The sequence below is a fragment of the Anas platyrhynchos genome, chromosome 1, assembly GCF_047663525.1.
Source record: "Anas platyrhynchos isolate ZD024472 breed Pekin duck chromosome 1, IASCAAS_PekinDuck_T2T, whole genome shotgun sequence".
In the NCBI taxonomy this organism is placed as follows: domain Eukaryota; kingdom Metazoa; phylum Chordata; class Aves; order Anseriformes; family Anatidae; genus Anas; species Anas platyrhynchos.
Window position 1 is genome coordinate 67,743,813 of NC_092587.1, and position 18,925 is coordinate 67,762,737.

At 32.4% G+C, this 18,925-nt stretch overlaps 1 protein-coding gene across 2 annotated transcripts in view; it reads right to left on the reverse strand.

The window, feature by feature from the left end:
- Positions 1–18,925, reverse strand: part of PLCZ1 (phospholipase C zeta 1) — a 48,188-nt gene that overhangs the window by 26,212 nt on the left and 3,051 nt on the right. For both annotated transcript variants that reach the window (XM_072040516.1, XM_072040515.1), the window contains exons 3-6: positions 17,710–17,944; positions 9,451–9,652; positions 7,651–7,795; positions 5,940–6,092 (exon numbers count right to left, since the gene is read on the reverse strand). In XM_072040516.1, the coding sequence (XP_071896617.1) occupies positions 5,940–6,092; positions 7,651–7,795; positions 9,451–9,652; positions 17,710–17,944 (735 nt within the window). The remainder of the gene's footprint in view (positions 1–5,939; positions 6,093–7,650; positions 7,796–9,450; positions 9,653–17,709; positions 17,945–18,925) is intronic.

Genomic DNA, 18,925 nt, shown 5'->3' on the forward strand with positions numbered 1-18,925 from the left:
TTAAATAAAGGATAACTGAACTTACATGTGTGGCAAATATCACGTTTTAACATATCCATTGAATACATACGAAAAACTTGAATGATAGAAGCATACATGTAAAAATGAAGTTTTATAATAGAAATGAGACATGTGGGGAATGAAATTGACATTCCATTTATTTAAATTGCTGTCCTCATTGCTGATAGTCTCCTTATCCCTTTAGATCCAGTATTATTAGTTCATCACTGTGCCAGTGGAATGAGATATCCTATGCTTAATATCTATCAATGTCATGCTAGTGTAAGATTTGATTAGTCTCTCTGCATGGGTGATTCAGAATAAGGATGCCCTTTAACACTTCCTTCATTTCTTATTGATGCACCCATTCTTTTTCTGTGATATTTTTAGAAGAGTTTTAATATAAGCAGTATTTCTTAAATTTTAAAGAGTTCTGAATTTTCTTTTGTATATTTTTATGTCCCAATATTTAAAAGCTATTCTATCCTCATTTGATCTGTTGTTTTGATCATAGGTAAGATTTACTTCTACAAATCAAAAATTCCTGGTATATAAAAAAAAGAAAAACTTTTCCATGGATATATTAATGACTACTGTATGTAAATTTGCTTTAAGTAAAGAAAGACCATAGGCTGGGTCATCAGATAAAAAGTAGCCATGAAGTTTTGAGGCAAATAGTTTCTAAATTTGCTTTGAAATTTTAAGGCACATAGTTTCCAAAATTATTTATTTATTATTATGGAAAATAGGTAAATACCCTGAGGTAGAAAAAAAAATGTAAAGTTAACATTTTAAAATCATAGTACTCTTTTCAAAAACAGTTACAGAAAATACTGTAGCAAGAAGAATTGTTTTTCTAATTTGGGGCCAGAAGCAGATTCCAATAACAGTTAACCCATACCATTAAAAATCGAACATGAACTGAAAAAGACATGCCAGACATTTTAAGTCTGAAATTCTAATAGATCTTCAAAAGAACTTATAAAAAATGTATGGTTACAAAATCAGAGACTATGTGAAATTTGAGTCCTTTAGTTGGCAATCAGCAGTGATAAACATTTAGCATCTTTTTGAATAACTGTGTCTTGAATCTTTTTAGCAGATAATGAGCTGAAAATCTGAAGACCCACTTTTTTAATTTGAATGTAAGACACAAAATGTTTTTAAAATACACTTTTACTATCTATGAATTTATAAACTGTAAACATATTTTAAAAAATATATATATATGTAAAACATTATAAATCTTCCTTAGAGCATAATGGGCACTTGAAGACTGGCAAAAGTAAACCTCCAGGTACAATCAACTGGGAAAAAATATTTAAATACTTAAATACTTAAATCAAGAAAACTTAGTTCTTGTACTAAATATGTTTTCTGGTAAATTCAATGTACAACATAAATCAGAACTGTTGAACACAATACGCCAAGAAAAATTTACAAACACTTGGAATGGATCAGACAAACTCACTTACTGACTACTGCAATTAATGTTTACATTAGGAGCAAAAATTCAGTACTCAGAAACACACAGAACAAAACTTGGAATTATGACATAAGTATAAAAAGAGAAGTAGAGCTTCTTCTATTTATATTCAGCATGTCCTCTGTTCGTTACCGATCAACTTTCCGTGCTTAGAAGGAGAATATCAAATCTTGAAAATCTTGCTAAGTAACAAAGTTAAAATCAATTTAAAGTTGCAGATAAAGTTTTATTTTCAAGTGTTATATTACTGGTTTAAATACTGATACAAGGTAAAGATGGGACACCTTTCACAAAGCCTAACATGGAGGAAGCTTTTGAGGCATTGACAATGTTTATCTTGAATCAAAATAACAGGACACTATTGTTAAGTACAACTGTTACACAAACAAAAAAATCCAGAATTTTTTGATGATTCTGGAAGAGAATTACATTAGTAATTCTACTAATTAGTAAAATTGTGAATGGATGTCTTCGTGGCAGCCTTATAAATCCCAGTAATCAAGATATTTTAAGCCAAAACTACCAGTAAAGTCTGAGCTCTGAGATTAAGGGATATATCAGGAGCACCTCCTAGCTATCTTCTATCAAAACCACCATTTGATTTGGATCTTGAAGAACATTGAAATGTGAATGTAAGTAGGAAGCCATATATGAGCTGCATGAACCCCTTGATTGGATGAGCAAAATTAGGAACAACAGTAGCTAACTATTAAGGAGGATTTCCACACTAGCAAGTTAATGTTTCAGGCTCATGAGATGGATAGAAGCTGTTACTGAAGGTCCTTGCAAAAGAAATCTGAGAGATAAGAGAAGCAGGTCTGAATTAGTTAGTCCTGAGTCAAATTTCTGAGGGATCCTATAGGTTCTACAAACACATTGTTAAAAAGCATGGCAAAGACAAGAGGTGATCTGTTAATAAGCTAAATTAGAGAATTAGAGTGCATAACCTTTTTTTTTTTTTTTTTTTTTTTTTTTTTTTTTTTACTGTATTTTATATTTCTTCCTTTTTATTCCTATGTTTAATGGAAGTTACAGGTTAATATCTAAATACAGATGAGTTACCCAGGAAAGTTTCAAAAGAAGAAACTGATTTCAAAGCTTTTCCTTCTCACTGGATACAAATATAATTATGAATATGCATTAAGCATTTGGTAGTAAAAGTACTCAACTAGGCAGAAACACCAATTCTCTTGACTGCATAATTTCTAGTGATTTTTTTGCCAGGTGAGTTGTTTGGTCTATTACATTATATTCAGTTTCTAAGCAAGTGTATTTGTTGTACTTGAGCCATGCTAATGAACACTCTTATCACTCTGTTGAATCAGTTTCATATCTGAGCAACTATAGTGAACTTTAATCACCCTAATACTTAATACATTTTATTACACTTTTATTAGAAATCGGAAGATTGTCAGGCTTAAAGAACAGTGCTTTCTGTTACCTGTGTTAACAATTCTGATCCAATTTACTTCCTGGCTTTACTAGCTGGCTTCCTACAGAATTGTGCGCCAGATGAAATAGATAAAAGTAGAACAGTAACTGATATAGGAGACAAACAGACCTTTATTATATTAACTGAGAATTTCTCCCACCAAGAGCAGTTTCAATTGGTTGTTTCTGGTTCCATAAGATCTCTTTTGTACTGCTTAAGAAAAGCAGACTTAAAACCAAGAATCTGTCTCACTCAAAGGATAATGAATTTACCTAAGCTTTAAATGTGCACAAGGTCCCTAGTTTTACAGATATGATTCAACTACTTCTTTTGAATGTGGACTAAAAGTGTTTCTTCAAAAAGATGCTAGCCAAAAGTTAAATTTACTATTCAGTTTACAAATTCAGTCTTCTACTGGAGAATAGAATTCTAATACTTTTTCTCATGTGATCAGAGCACCTAAGTGAAATGTAGATGGCCCTATTCTTTGCTCATTATCAACATTATGGTTTAATAATTTCAGACTTCAGAAAGTCATCTGAGGACACTGGTATTATTCAGGTAACTCTTACCGTGGAATACATATCACATAACTGTAAAACATTAAAGTTTCAGTAGAATGAATCTCACCTAAACGGCATACCTTTAAGTGAGGAATAAGTATGGAATCCATTAACTCATGTTCAGACACATTCTACAGAGCTGACTTATGAAAAACTTTAAGCTATGGATAAATTAAGTATGCATTGTCTATATAACAATAAACATCTTGTAAGGGACATATCCCATGGAAATAATATTTGTGGTATGCAATGCAGTGACTCCATGATTCAGATGCAGTACACTGATTCTGAACTACAGAAGACATATGGTCCTTGTACAACAACTAGACTGAATGTAGCTATGCTTTGAGGTGCTTTTAAGCAAACATGCAAAGAATAAAGTCCTGCACTTGGAGAGGAACAAGCCCAGGCACCGGTACACACTGGGGGCCACCCAGCTGGAAAGCAGTTCTAGAAAAAAGGAGCTAGGGGTCCTGGTAGACACCAACTGAACATGAGTCAGCAATGTGCCCTTGCTGCTAAGAGAACTAATGGTATTCTGTACTGCATTAGGCAAAGTATCACCAGTAGGTCAAAAGAGATGATCCTTCCACTCTACTCAGCATTAGTAAGGTCACACCTGGAGTACTGTGTCCAGTTCTGGGTCCAGTACAAGAGACATAGACATACTGGAAAGAGTCCAACGGAGGGCTACCAAGATCATCAGGGAACTGGAACACCTCTCCTATGAGGAGAGGCTGAGAGGGTTGGGATTGTTCAGCCTGGAGAAGAGAAGTCTCAGAGGGGATCTCGTTTTTTCATATAAATACCTAAAGTAATGAGACAAAGAAGATGGAGGCAGGTTCTTTTCAGTGGTGCCCAGTGCCAGGACAAGGGTCAATGGGCACAAACAGGAAGACAGAACCTAAACATCAGGAAGCACTTTGGTGCTATGCAGCACTGACAGGCTGCCCAGAGAGGTTGTGGAGCTTGGAGATCTTCAAAAGCTGCCTAGACATGATCCTGGGCAACTTGCTCAAGGTGGGTTGGACCAAATGGTCTTCAGAGGTCCCTTCCAACCTTAACAATTCTGTGATTGTGTGATTCCTTGATTAATACAGTGTATTTTTTTCCAATTTATAGTACTGATTACCAGGTTGCAATGTGAGATTAGACACTGATATAAAAATAGTTTGCTAGAATAAAAATAAACATAAACATAAACAAACATAAAAATAGTAAAAATAAAAATAAATAAAAAGGCTGCTTTATGAGAAATTTATTAAGATAAACTAAATATATTTAAGCCAACATTGTTATGAAATATTGCACTATCCTAATATTTTAGCAAATCTTTCAGAAACACCACTTAAAAAATGTTTTTTTCCCTGACAAAAACGTCACCAAAATACATCTCTGTGTGTGCTGTCTTTCCTTGAGAAAGTGCTTCTTCCCCATTTTGAAATAAAACATTTAGTTACTGTAAAAAACTGCTGAAAATATATCTTATATCTCTGATAAGAGTGACAATTCCAAATAATTATTTTGTATGCATATATTTGTGTTATAGAACATTAAAAAAATCTTATGCCCTTGAAAGAAAATTAAGTGCAAAGACTGGAACAATGGGAATTTATTTGTTTTAGCTTGCAATTAAATTTTCAACACCCATCTAATTGCCTTTTCTGACTTCATATCCCAGGGGTCTCAAGGCACCAGCTGAGAAGCACTGCCTTAGGGTGAAACACAAAAAGAAAAAGAAAATGTTTTTACAGTAACAGAACTCAATGAAAAGGTTCCACCAACACTTTTGTCAACAGAGAATGTGGATTTAAATTTTCATTTCTGTAACATCTTTAAAATTCAAGGTGTTTTTTTTTTTCAATCTAAGGAATTAAAATAAATTAGCAGATAACAGATACGACAATACATATAAAGTGAAGATTTTTGGTTTTTGTTTTAAAGCACAGTGTTGTTTTAAAATTTTCATTTTGTCTTCTCTTTTAGACCTTTAAAACACTAGTTTTTGATATTCAGTTTTATTCAGCATGAGTGTAGTTCACAACAAGACACATTAGAGCTGCCATGTTTCCATATAAAATAAAATGTAACCCACAAACTTTAGGTAACTATACTTGAATATGTTAAAATTAAATGTATCCAAAGCACCAGAAATTGGATTCATGTGAATTGCAAGGCTTTGCAAAAAAAAAAAAAAAAAAAAAATTAGTACATTAGTGGCTTCCATATCTATCTGTACAATGTATGTTTGCTCTTTCCAAAAATAAAGAAATTTTTTTTAAAAGTTACATTTTTGTGATGTTCAAATTTTTATTTATTTTTTACCATATCAAATCCATTCAGATAGCAGATGAGCAATTTCAGAAGAGTTAAAAGAAAAGGAGGAGTGGGCAGAGGTCAGGAAGCTGTTTTTTTTTTTTTTCCATCATATACAAAAAAAAAACCATGATGTTATTACCTCAGGAGAAGGTAGTTGAGTCACCACTGAATCACCAATTGTTGAAGTAAGAAGTTTGTCACCTAGAATATCTTCTAAATGTTTTGCCATAACTTCCTGTTGCTTAGTGCTGCAGTGATTCTCTAAAGACAGTATAACTGGATACTCAGATGCCTGAAAAATAGAATTTGAAATCTATTATGATTAACAAATAAAAAAGGACTTCTTGATTCCCCAAAATATCTTACAAAAAGCCCTTTTGTAGTAATTTGTATTTTTCTTTGTTTCCAAAATATGTCAGTTGTTTCACATTAGTAGCACAATAAAAATCTCACAATATTTATGGAAAAGAGAAAGCACAGTTGAAACAGTAACTGTAAGTTCAGAGAAGAGAAAAAAATGGATCCTCAGGAAGTTAGGGGGAGTTGAATAAAAAGGACAGATCTACAGAGAATCAAATGAAGATTGGTTAAGTACACAAAACATTAAAGAAACCACACAGTATCTATGTTGACCTTTGGGAAGTGTATATTGAAGTGTATTTCTTCAATAATCAATAGAAAATAACTTATCAGAGGCATTTCACACATTGACTAATATTGAATGTGAAGAAATTAGTGAGAAAATAAGTGTTAAATCAGGCAAAAATCAGGCTGATTCAATTCCACAGAGCAGACTACACGATGATAGCAGAAAGCAACATTTCTCACAGAAGTAATTACTCAGCTGATACAAAGAGCTTCCAAAGAAAGATACATTGGTTGCTGTGTGCCTGGAACAGCTTTTCTCAAGAAATGAATTTACAAAGAAAAAAGAGAAATAACACCGTCATCTGAAGGAAAAAAAAAAAAAAAAAAAAAAAAAAAAGGAATTATCATATTGCTTAGATGATTTTTTTTTAGAAGCAATGACCATGTAATGTTAAAAGTAATTTTATGAAGAAGAAACAAGCCACAAGGAAAATAGAAATCAAAATGACTGCAATTTTCATGTGCATATGTATATATATCCACACACATAAGTAAAGGTGACCAGAATGCGAGTTATCTTTACTGTGTTTCAGAACTTCATTTGAAAAGAAGTTTTGCTCAAAACCTATATAAGAGATTGAGACAATATGAAAAGATCTCAAGCTTTTGCTGCTTTGCCAGAGATGGACAGAAGGGGCACTGACCTAATGAGTCTTACAAAAAGATGTTTATCAGGCCTTGAAGTCAAAATAAAAGAGTAAATGTAAACACATAAAATCTCAACCACAGCTGTAGTTTAGCATTTTTCTCTGTTTTATAAATTCAAACATAGGATATAAGAAAGAGTGACAGCAACGGAAGAGTAAGTGAAATAAAGGAATTAAAAGATATCAGGAAAGAAAGCAAAACATTAGACTGACTTGGAAGTAGTTGTATAGTTTATATTCAGTCCTTGCTTAAATGATCTCAGGTGAGAATTCTACATAACAAACTGATTAAGATCTTCTAAATTCCTTGCACCAAGCTTGATTTAAAATCAAGATCAGCAAAATGCTTTTATCTTTCATTTATATACAGATTGCACAGCTTTTCCATAATTTACTTCAGTGATGCCCACTCCACAAGCACTGCCTCATTTTGTTTTGTTTTGTTTTGTTTTGTTTTTTACCCTGTAGAATATCAGACAGCGAGCATTTAATAAAGCAGGCTTTATTAAAACCACCATAGCATATACATACACAGCATAACATACGTATACATACCGCAAATGCATACTTGTCTATCACATGAATTACAGAAGAAAATGAAATTTTGCTCGTTAAAGTATGACCATGATACACAATAGGTTCATTGTTTGAGCCATCCCAGCAATCAATTTCCAGGCAACGACATCCTTTTAAGAGAGCACTTCAAAAGAGTAAAAGAAATAATTTTATGGTTAAAAGGAAAATACCACACTTTAATATATGTCCCCATATTCCAAGCACATTGAATAATTACAAATATACTAGTCTACCATAAGAAGATGGAAATTCAATGAAATTATAAAAATATTAGACAGAGCTATATTTTCTGCTGTTTATCTTAGGGATGTTAGATAACACAATTTATTAGAGCATTAAGGAGGAAGATACATTATCTGATTATCCTTCACTAAGGGAATAAAAAAGAGAGTCAAAGTTTTACAGAAAGACTTTGGAATGCTGGTAAATGGTTGCTTAGAATAAAATAAGAAATGGTTGAAAGGACTTCATATTTATTATTATTCCATGACTTTTCTGAAGGTTTGAGAGCTGTTATACTTAAAAATACCAGCATATCAGCATCACATTAACAAAGTCAGGTTGTGCTTGGCTGTTATGTAATTTAGTTGTTCTCCTCACACCTAGTTTCTAAGTTTCTAAGAGGAAGAGCTAAAGTTTCCTCAGTATCTTAAATTTACTGTTTGCATTTTTAATAAGTTAATGGCATCCCTTACATGTCTTGGGTTTCTAATACTTGGCTTGCTACCAATTTAAACATTTCTTGTAGACTGTTTTACCTTATTACTAACCTGTGCTTTACATGCTGCCCTTTATACGCTGAGTATCTTAAATATGCTTCTAGCTGGATATGCTCTAATTTATCATTTTATGCTTTCTTTACACCAATAAGTAGATAAACTGTAAGTGATTGGCTTTTATATCATATTTGCAATTATTTTAAACAATATAGTATTTACCTCATATCATTTTAAATACTTCTAGAAACAGATTCACTAAGGTTTCTGATGGTTGCAAGCCATCAGAGAATTCTAGACAGCAACCAAAAGACAAAAGTTCAGTTGACTGTTTCCAACTGCTTTCACTTCACTGAAGTAGTACAAAGTTATAGGAATGCTGGACACCTGTCTTCCAGATCTTCGTATTTTCTGTCTCTGTTTTGCCTTTAATACATAACCCTTTTACTACCTCCCTGTTTGTTTTGTCTAAATGCACCTTGGCCATAAGGCATTCTGGTTTCCTTCTCCTCTTGGAGTCATATGCTGCACATTCAAACCCTCAAACCCTCATGGCTATTATAGTGCCCACACAACTCCTCCCACCCACCTTTTGTTGTTGTTGTTGTTTTGTTTTTGTTTCTGTTTTCTTAACTGACTTCATTGCAATGAACAGTAATCACACATAACCTTGACATACTCAGAGTGTGCCTTCTATATTGATCGGAATAGAGTTGGCCCTGGAATTTTACATTTATTTCAGGAAGTTTGTAATTTTTGCATGGTATGTTGAGATTAAAAACTGGTTTAATCGTATACTGTGCTGAATACTATAGATTTAATTTGCTTTGAGGTAGATGTTATGTACTGTAAGTGATAAAATAGATTGTTTCCAGACTACAAACAGATGGCCTGGCAAATATACTGAAAAGTTTACACAAAAAATAAAATACCACTCTCTCATTTTCCACTTTTGTCTGTGATTATTTTGTCCTTTATTGCCAAACAGCATTACATGTGAGTTCGTATTAATTTTAAAAAAGCCTAAGAATGTTAACAATATTGAAAAACAACATCTAAATACCTGATATATCCAAATAAATCACTGGGCCCTATTAGTTGGTCAGATATCAAGTAGGTGTTATGAGAAGATGAAATAAAATAGTCACATAATGGGTGGTTCATATCTTGGTAGACAGTCCGGTGATCTTTTTTAAATATCGAACAATCTTCTGAGCTCATGTACCTTATAAATCCTTCAAATGATAACTGCCTTCTTTTCCTCACTGGAAAAAAAAAGGAAAAGAAAGAAGGGTGTGAAGCCAGCCAAACGGATAGTTTTATGTATCTCTGTACTTTCCATAATTTTTAGTAGCCAATTCTGAACTTAGTTAAAGGTTATACGGCATAACACTTTCCTGCTATTTTAAAATTCATGACAAACAATATGAAAATAAACATCAGATGTGTACAATTCTGGAGCTGATTCGGTTCTAAATTAGCAGATGAAATAAATGTGTACTCATGTTTTTGTTCTTCTATGGACATCCAGAAGAAGATATTGCAACAGTTCTAATTAAATGTACAGGAAAATATTTGTTGTTGTTTAGTTTTGGAAGGTAACATGCCAGTCAGTGAACAAATAGATTTTTTTCTCAGTAGGAAAAAAAAAAATGTTCTCCAAAATGTCAGTCAGAGCCTGTCAAAATAATCTTGCAGAAACTATGATTCCTAGTACCAACCATCTTCAATGGTGGAAAATCCCAAACAGATAATGATTAAATAAAATTTTAATTAGAAGTATTTGAAATAAAAATAGCACCTTAACAAAATAAATGCCCACAAAAATGCATTGGAAATCAAGCTTATTATATTACTGCATCTACAACAAATTGTGTTAATTGCCTTCATATGCATGATAGTCATCCCATTTGTTTTGTTTCTTTTAACTGATTTAATGACAAACAGATCCATTATACTGCCAACTGCTGCTGCAATGTCATGCTTCAAATGTAATAATTTTGCAAATGATATAATCTCAAAAGTCAGCTTTGCTTCAAAACACAATCTAGTGTGAATTAGTCAGTGATTGTGTCCAGTTCTGGCTGGAAAATAACCTTATTTTTTTCACCATAGTAGGATAGCGATATTTAAGCACTAAGTAATCAGACATTACTTTATGCTAACAATAATTTAAAGAGATCAATCTACGCAAACTTTTGCTAAACAAACAAACAAACAATCTGAGCTGTTAAATTTCAATACAGCTATTAAGAGTCATGATTTACAGGTTACAGTTGTAATTAACAATCTTCAGTATCACTCTGACTATAAGTTTTATATCTGAATAAGAATTTACTAACATTGTTAGTAAATGTTAGATGGCAACACAAAGAAAATAATTGTTTCTAAATTACACAATTTTTGATCTTTGCAATGTTTTAAAATACTAAGCAGTAGTAGAAAATAAAGATGAAGTCTCTCCAGAAGTCATGTGTATTTGCATACATGTATTGTTGTGCTTAACCATACAAATATGCAGGTTGGAACTAGATGATATTTAAGGTCCCCTCTACCCCAAGATGTTCTATAATGATTGAAATGTTATTCCTGCCAGAAGTCTGTCTAAGCTGTTCTTAAAGACCACCATCGACAAAGAGTATACAGACTTCCTGGGAAACCATTTCAGCACCTAAGTAACCTTACTGTTAGGAAGTTTTCGATATTTTCCCTGAAATTCCTTAGTGTCCAATATGTTTGTCCTGTTTTGTACTATTTCTTTCAGTTTCTTTCAGTCTCTTATACAAAAGAGACTGTTACACGTCCCCTCATCTGTTTTCCAGAAGAAACAAATCCAATTCACTGCATTTTTCTGACTTTAGTTAGGCTTTCTTAAAATTCTGAGAGTTTTCATGTTCTTCTTCACCTCTTTCCAATTGGTGAATTAAGAAGGATTTCTTAATGCTGATGCCTGAAATAGAATGTAGGATTTTTTTATTTTTTTTTTTTTAGATCATCCATTTGTAAAGATGATAAATCTAAATTTAATATGACTTTCTATTCCATCATCTAGCTCATCAATGACATTGAAGTCTGGATCCTAACACAATGCTCAGTGAAACTGCAGATTGATGTAGCCTTTCATTTTGATGCCAAATCTTTGATGACTAACTTCTGAGAGTAATTTTCTAATGAGTTCTTTATATACCATATAGACATTTTGCCAGCTTCCTCAACTTGCTTTTTATAATGTAAGAATATTAAAAAGTATGATTTTTCCCTTATTCACTAGTGCTGTTATTCTCTCATAGAAGGAATTTGGATACAGTTTCTTTATGGACTATCCCTACTATCCCTTATAGAGGGATATTATATGAGAGGTTATTATATATTCATCATTTGTTTCATTTGTCTAGTTCCATGTTTTTTCTCTAAAACAGATATTACACTTGATTGTTCCCAATCCATCTTCCATTCTCCATGTGTTTTCAAAGGTAAGCTCTTATAGCTTTTTACAGTCAATTTTCTAACTCAAGGACTTGTCAACTTCTCTTCTCTGATCTGACTAAGTCATTTTAACATGCCCCACTCTTCTTTTTCCATAGTTTTGACTGAAATCTTACTGTGGTCTCATTAATAGTAATAGCCACCTGATTGTACTCAGGTAGTGGATCAAGTATTTCCTTGGTCTTTCTTTTAACTGACATATTTACAGAATTACCCTGATGTCTATTGATAGTTATATCTTGTTTAGCATCTTAACTGTTTCGATATACCCACATGTTCATGTTATATTGTTTTAGGCATAGCAATAGGATTAAGTTTCTACTTTCTGGGTCTCTAAGAAATGGAGGGAGGGGGGTTGTTTTTGTTGTTGTTTTTTACATATTGCTCAAAATAGAATACGATCAAGCTGCTTGTTTTATCTGTTGTGTATTACATGAATACTAGACTTAATTCCTTTGAAGAGAAAGTTTTTCATCAACAGCATTTGATTTTAATTACTATTTATTTTTCATGCCATATATTGTTCTCTGTGAAACTGCAAGTTGTGCAACTGCTTTTTTTCATTTTTTATTTACTAATGTATACATATATTTACAGTAATCTTTTAAATTAATGAAAAATAATGAGTTTCCAAGTTTGGGGTTATTTTCTTAATTATTTTTAATAATTTTTGGCTAGTCTTGTCATTAGTAAGTCTTCTCATGAAGAGAACTTATGTTTACATAAATACCATCATGACTACAATCCCCTAAAAGTGAAAATATTACTTTGTAAGTTAAATTTGTTTTACTTTGTTAGCCAGCATATAAGCTCTTTGGCTTCAAATTTCATTTTATTTCTGTAATCAATAGACTAAATATGTGTATATAATTATTTATTTATTTTTATAGCTTATTACACTTATTACAGCCCTTGAATTACGTTGTTTTACAGCTTTTTTTTCCAGGGTTGGTAGTTGCTGTCTTTGAATAGCATACAATTAAAGTCATGTTTCTGAGGAACTACCAAAACTCCAAGCAACTTTGTAAATCAGTAAGACCTATCTGTAAGCAGGAAGAAAGTGGCTCTGCATCTAGCAAATCTGGCAGCATATATGCAAAAGAGCATCATGTGAACATAAATGGCATTCCATCTGCTAAAACAAATTTTCAGAGAAGACCTGATGTAAAAGATGACATAGTTTTTAGAGCTGAAGATAAAAGAAGGCTTATTTTTTTATTATTGCTGCCATTACTTCGTACCTCTTTTACCAGTGGAGGAAAACTACTGGCTTTCTTTAGAACCTTGCCTGATGAAGATACCAAAATTAGTTACGGCTGGAAGGGGCTGTTTTTAAGTTTTGATGAACAGCACAATCATATTAATTTCTGACCATTTACTGCTTCTACATTAAGAGAAATGGGAATACATCTTAAGAAGTATTCCACAGTGAAAAAATACTTCAATCAAGGCCTTATGTGTCTCCTCTAGAGGAACTACAGCCTTTATCTCCATTAAGATCCTTTAGTACTAATTAGCAAACACACATATATTTGGTGCTGAAATAAAAAGTGAAAGCAAGAAAAGATTTGTCTTCTTGCAGCTTCTTATTTACAAAGGTCAGTGTTTTTCTATTCCCTTCCCCTTTGGATAGTCTGAAATACAATGTTCTTATATATATATTAAAATAGTTTGGTTTTTTTCCCCCTATTCTTCCAGTTAAGGTAAATTTCAGCACTGCCATATACGTAAATAGAGATATATTAGAGAGGAATTATAGACATAGTCTGAGTATTTGAGAAACATATTAAATTACCTGCCTATGCTTTTTAGAGTTTATTACCTTATGCTTTCTTAATTATTTATTTTAGAACTTCTTTGAAAGCATTTTTCTTTCTTTGTGGAAGAAAGAAACATCTTTCATAAGATGTTTGGCAAATATTGCTAAAATACTGTATTTATCTGTACTGGATGTAGATAGCACACTTACAAAAAAAAAAAAAAGTTAAAAAGAGCATATAACTTAGAAACAAATATTTTTGAAATTAATAAATACATCCTAGATCACACAAATTGTTTATCTGATAGGCGTGTGATCACACAAATTGTTTATCTGACAGGTGTGTCAAGCTTACACAATTATATACAAAGCAAGCATGTTTTTAAGGCAGAATTGTGATTTTGACCTGGTTTTGTACTTCCCAGAAAGGAAATACACTGATAGGAGCAGAGTCTTTGAATGGCACTACTCTGCAAATATGAACAGAATGCACCTTCCAAGTGTCACTGCACCTTTCATCCCACCCATGTAAATATTGAATAAATAGCAACAATTAAAAAACAAGCAAACAAACAGCAAAAAAAAAAAAAAAAAAACAAAAAGCTGTGCAAAACTTTAGAAAGATAAAGTGGATGGCATAACATGGTTTCTTTAATCTCACTTAATTAGCTGAGACTTCTATATGAAATTAATAATAAAATGGAGAAAGATCAATGTTTGTGTAGAACAAAATTGACATTTGGATTTTAGTAAGAGGCAACTGTCAGGTGTGATTCATGTATTCACCACTTCCATGATCACTTCCATACATTGAATACTTCAGTCAAACATTCAAGCTTTAGCACATATACACAAATCTATTAATGCAGTATTTTGCCATTAGAAATTTAAACTGTATAATAAAAATGGAAGAGCAATGTATTGCATACTGTTCCTGAACTAAGTACAGCATCTTAAGAGAGATAATTGAGGGTTATGTCTCTTAATGACATTGAAAAGTCTTCTTTCTGTGGACACAAATGCTAAGGATAGACAACATATTATCAATGGATTTATCAATATTGTGCATATCTAGTCACTGCTTTTATTATTATCTTGACATACCGAAATTATCAAGTTTATCAGATAATGGTTGATACTATTAGCAAACCAGTCAATCAAGTATCAAAATCTGCTCTTTTCCCTTTCTGTAACATATAGGACAAAGCAGGCAGATGAATTTAACAGATCACCCTGATGAAGAATATTCTATACCAAATTCAGAATGAAAGTTGCATAAAATGGTCTATCACAACACCATATAATTCAACTATCATGTCAATCATATCTGAAACTTTCCACTAAGAATGTTTGAGTAGGAGTATTTGTTCAGTCAAAGAAGCATGAACAATGCTCCTTTGGAGCATGAACAGCTATTATTTAATTCAGAGAGGTTATTTCCAATTACAAGATAAACAACTTTCTCACAGATGAAGAAACAAACAAGAATTTGGCTTAGAATCTTAAACCAGAAATTAAATAAAAACTATAGAAACTTTATTTGATATTTACAAGCATGTTTTCTAACTGAGTAAAGATTCTTGGTTCTTTAGCTTCTTTATAGCTATTAACTCTCCCATCAGAATAAATCATTCAAAACAAAACAAACAAATGAACAAACAAAAAAACTCTTTCAAACTGGTAGCTTTTTTGTAATTACTTAGGAAACACTGGTTTTCAGAAAGACTAGGATACATTTAATAAAATTTGTTCTAATTTGAAAGGCAACCTCAGAAATAATAGTAAAAAGAATCAAAGGTTTTGTAGCTATTGTTGGATAGCGAGTGACTCATTGAAACACCTAATGTCTTCTGCTTATTGTTGAACAAGTGATCCAGTTTCTTTTTTTCCAAAGCAGTGGGGATGGGAAGAATATATATTCCAGGGTTATCATCTCAAAAGGAAGATTTTTCTCCTTCTTGGGCCTGTTACTAATTTTTCTTAACCAGTTACTGATCCCACCCAGTATCAAAGACTGGGAACCAAAGGAAACCAACACAGCTAAACATCTGATAATCAACTTCCACTGAAAAAAAAGTAACAGCTTCCAATAAAATGCACTTAGCTCTAATTTCCTTTTCTCAGCTTAGCTGCAAATTTTGTCTCTAGTTATGTTCAGGAAAACTCAGCAGAAATGCAACAGCACAACTTTAAGCAGACTTCAACAGTTGAAGTACATGCATATTATCAATTTAACAAATTGCTCATCTCACAGTTCATATGATTCAGATCATGATGCAAGATATTACTGAAATCTGGAAGAATACAGCTCGAACTTCAGGTTTCAAGCTGAATTACCAGTGCTAGCTTCTTAGATAGCGACCTTCTATTGCAACACAAGAAATGTTGTGGATTCCCTAAGAAATACATGTGAAACAGCATGAAAAACAACAACTACTATAAAACTGCTAGTCAGTGCTGGCAGTCTGCAAGGGAGAACTACAGAAAACTTGTTTAGGAATACAGAAATGGTGTTAAGAAAGGTAAAGTTAAACTTGTTTTTGAAATTGTCATGAGAGATCAGTGGCAACATGGAGAATTTTTATTGCTGCATTTTCTGTGTTTTATAAAGGAATATGTGGGCTTGTTGTTGAATGGGCGGATGATTTAGAAACAGCAAATGCAGATAGGGCTAGAATATGCAATGCTGTCTTTTTCTTTTCATCAAATAAGTGTAAATTTTGTGCCTACAGACAGGGTTCAAGGAGAAAAGGAATGACCAACAGTGGAAGGGGATAAAGTCAGAGATTACTGTAGATAGTTTGGCACATAAAAACCCATGGTACCAAAAGCAATGCATCTGGAGGTGCTGAGGCTGTTATCTTTGAAAGGTCATATTATCAGGGGAGACCACCATGACTGGAGAAAGACAAATGTTGCTCCCTTTTTCAAGATGAGCAAGGACAACTCAAGGAACTACAGGTTGGTCAGCCACGCTTACATCTATGGAAAAACGATATTGCTCTTAGAAGCCATTTCTGGGCACATTAAGGAAACTGAGGATCTCTATCCTTAGGCGGTTTTAAGATTTGATTGAAAAGAGCCCTTGAACAGAAAGGTATAGCAGGTACCCTCCTGAGGTCCCTTTGTATCTGAACAATTTCATGACAGTGTGTTTAGAGACCTACCCTTATAAGCTGATCAGAGAACAAAACAGAAATAGCATTTCAGGTTGGGAGAACATAAAAAATTAATGACAGCTTTAACCCCAATAACATGGATAACGACATCATTCAAAACAGAATGTGACAGAAAATCAGGTTACATGCTTGCCAAAAATGTGGATCCACCACATTTGTGAGACTACTTTGACGCATTCCTGATATTCTTACTGATATCTGGCTGAGATCAAACCAGAGTGTAAGTGTCCACAGTTTTAGTCATACTCAATAAAGACAAAGAGATATAACCTTCTCAGTAGACATATCCTTGGGATTTGTTTTCCTCTTTTAAAGCTCTGTATTAAATTACTTCCACAGTAACTTTCTGCCAGATAACACTCAAATGCAGACAGCTTGCTAACAAAACAATTAATATTTTTTATATTTAAAGTCCAAAACATATTTGTCTAATTACTTGAACAAAATGATTGTTGCTGAAACTAAAAAATCAGTCTGACTTCCTAATAATGGTCATTTATAATACTCAGTGGACATTAAAAAAAAATAGTGCAGTAGATCAGCTCATCTACTCTATGAAAATTGTATTTTGTTTGAAGCAAACAACATGTAGTTTTTGGACAAGTCTGTAGCAACAAGAAATAGGAATGACTGAGTTGGTCAAGTGCTATTACTGAGCAATATACCGTGTAAATTTATTGTGCTTTATAAATGATTTCTTGTTTTATCATATTTGTAATGTTTAAAGATCTAAATTGCAAATAACATTTTGCACATATGCTTATAAATGGTATACAACAGACATAACTATAATACTCTTGCTTACATAAGTTCAGACGAGTAATTAAGAATATAAACACAGTCACTGACAGAAGCACAAAAAAAAGAGCTATAAATCAAATGCTTAAACTGTGCATACCTTCTTCAACAGGTTCATACTTCAGAATAATTTCTAAGGCCCTTATTTCAGAATCTTCAGTCTGAAATTGTTCTTTTTTCAGAAATTCAATGAGCTCAGTGTCAGCTAGAATTTTGTGGTTTGGAGAGTAAGCACAGAAAAGTTCATGAAATTCAGTTCTGTGTACAATAGTTCGATAAATTGCCCTGAAATCTTCTATGTTAATAGTATGGACCTTCCGCTTGTCAACTGTTTTCTGAAGAAAAAGAAAATCAAAATAGTCAATACAAAGATATAAAAAAATACAAAGATGCACATAAAAAGTCTATTATAATACTATAAGAACTAGAACAATAGAGAAAGCTTAAGGCAACAGTGACTCCGGCACATTATCAAATGATATTTTCCTTCAATATGAAAGACTCAGATTTGACTTTCTGTGTTAGATGTATTTTATACAAATTAAAAAAATACCATATGACATAGTTGGCATCTAAGTAATTAAAGTACATTAATATATAACCCATGCAGTATTAAGACATTATATAAAACTGCACTAAAATGCTATGTAGTACAATCAATCTTCAGCATAATGTTATCAAGTGGAAAATATGCTTAATATAATACCTCTTCAACAGCAATTTAAACCATATTGTATATTGTAAGTATACTCATTTAAATTTACATACAACATACAGCAAATTGTAATCTGAAAAATGAACTAAGGATGAGCAAATTTTCATAAGATCAAAGTCTTCTAGTATGTCAAATAAGAAAGATTGTATAATTTTGGAGCAATTATACTTTATAATAACCTATGACATTGTGTTCTATTCTTAACTAGACAGAATATTTAACTCAGATTAGTTATTCACACTTTTAGAATTCTTAAACTGTAAACTTGTTTTCAAAAACAGAGCTTACAAAATGTTAGTAGGTTAATTAATTTCAGTGCTTCGGTATAAAAGCCACTAGAAAAATCAAAAGGGCAAAAGAAGTTGAGTAGAATAATATTTTTTTACCATTTCTGCTACTAACATTTCTCTCAGGCTTAACAATGTTATCTACCCTTTAAATTTTGTACACACAATATGTAACTGTGCATATGAAATACAGATGTTTCCAATAGTTTAGCTTGTATCGTTCTTGAAAGTTTTTACATTAAGACAAACTTCAGAAATTTCACAAAATTCACAAAAAATGGTCACAAAAATCATACCCAAATGGTAATTAATTT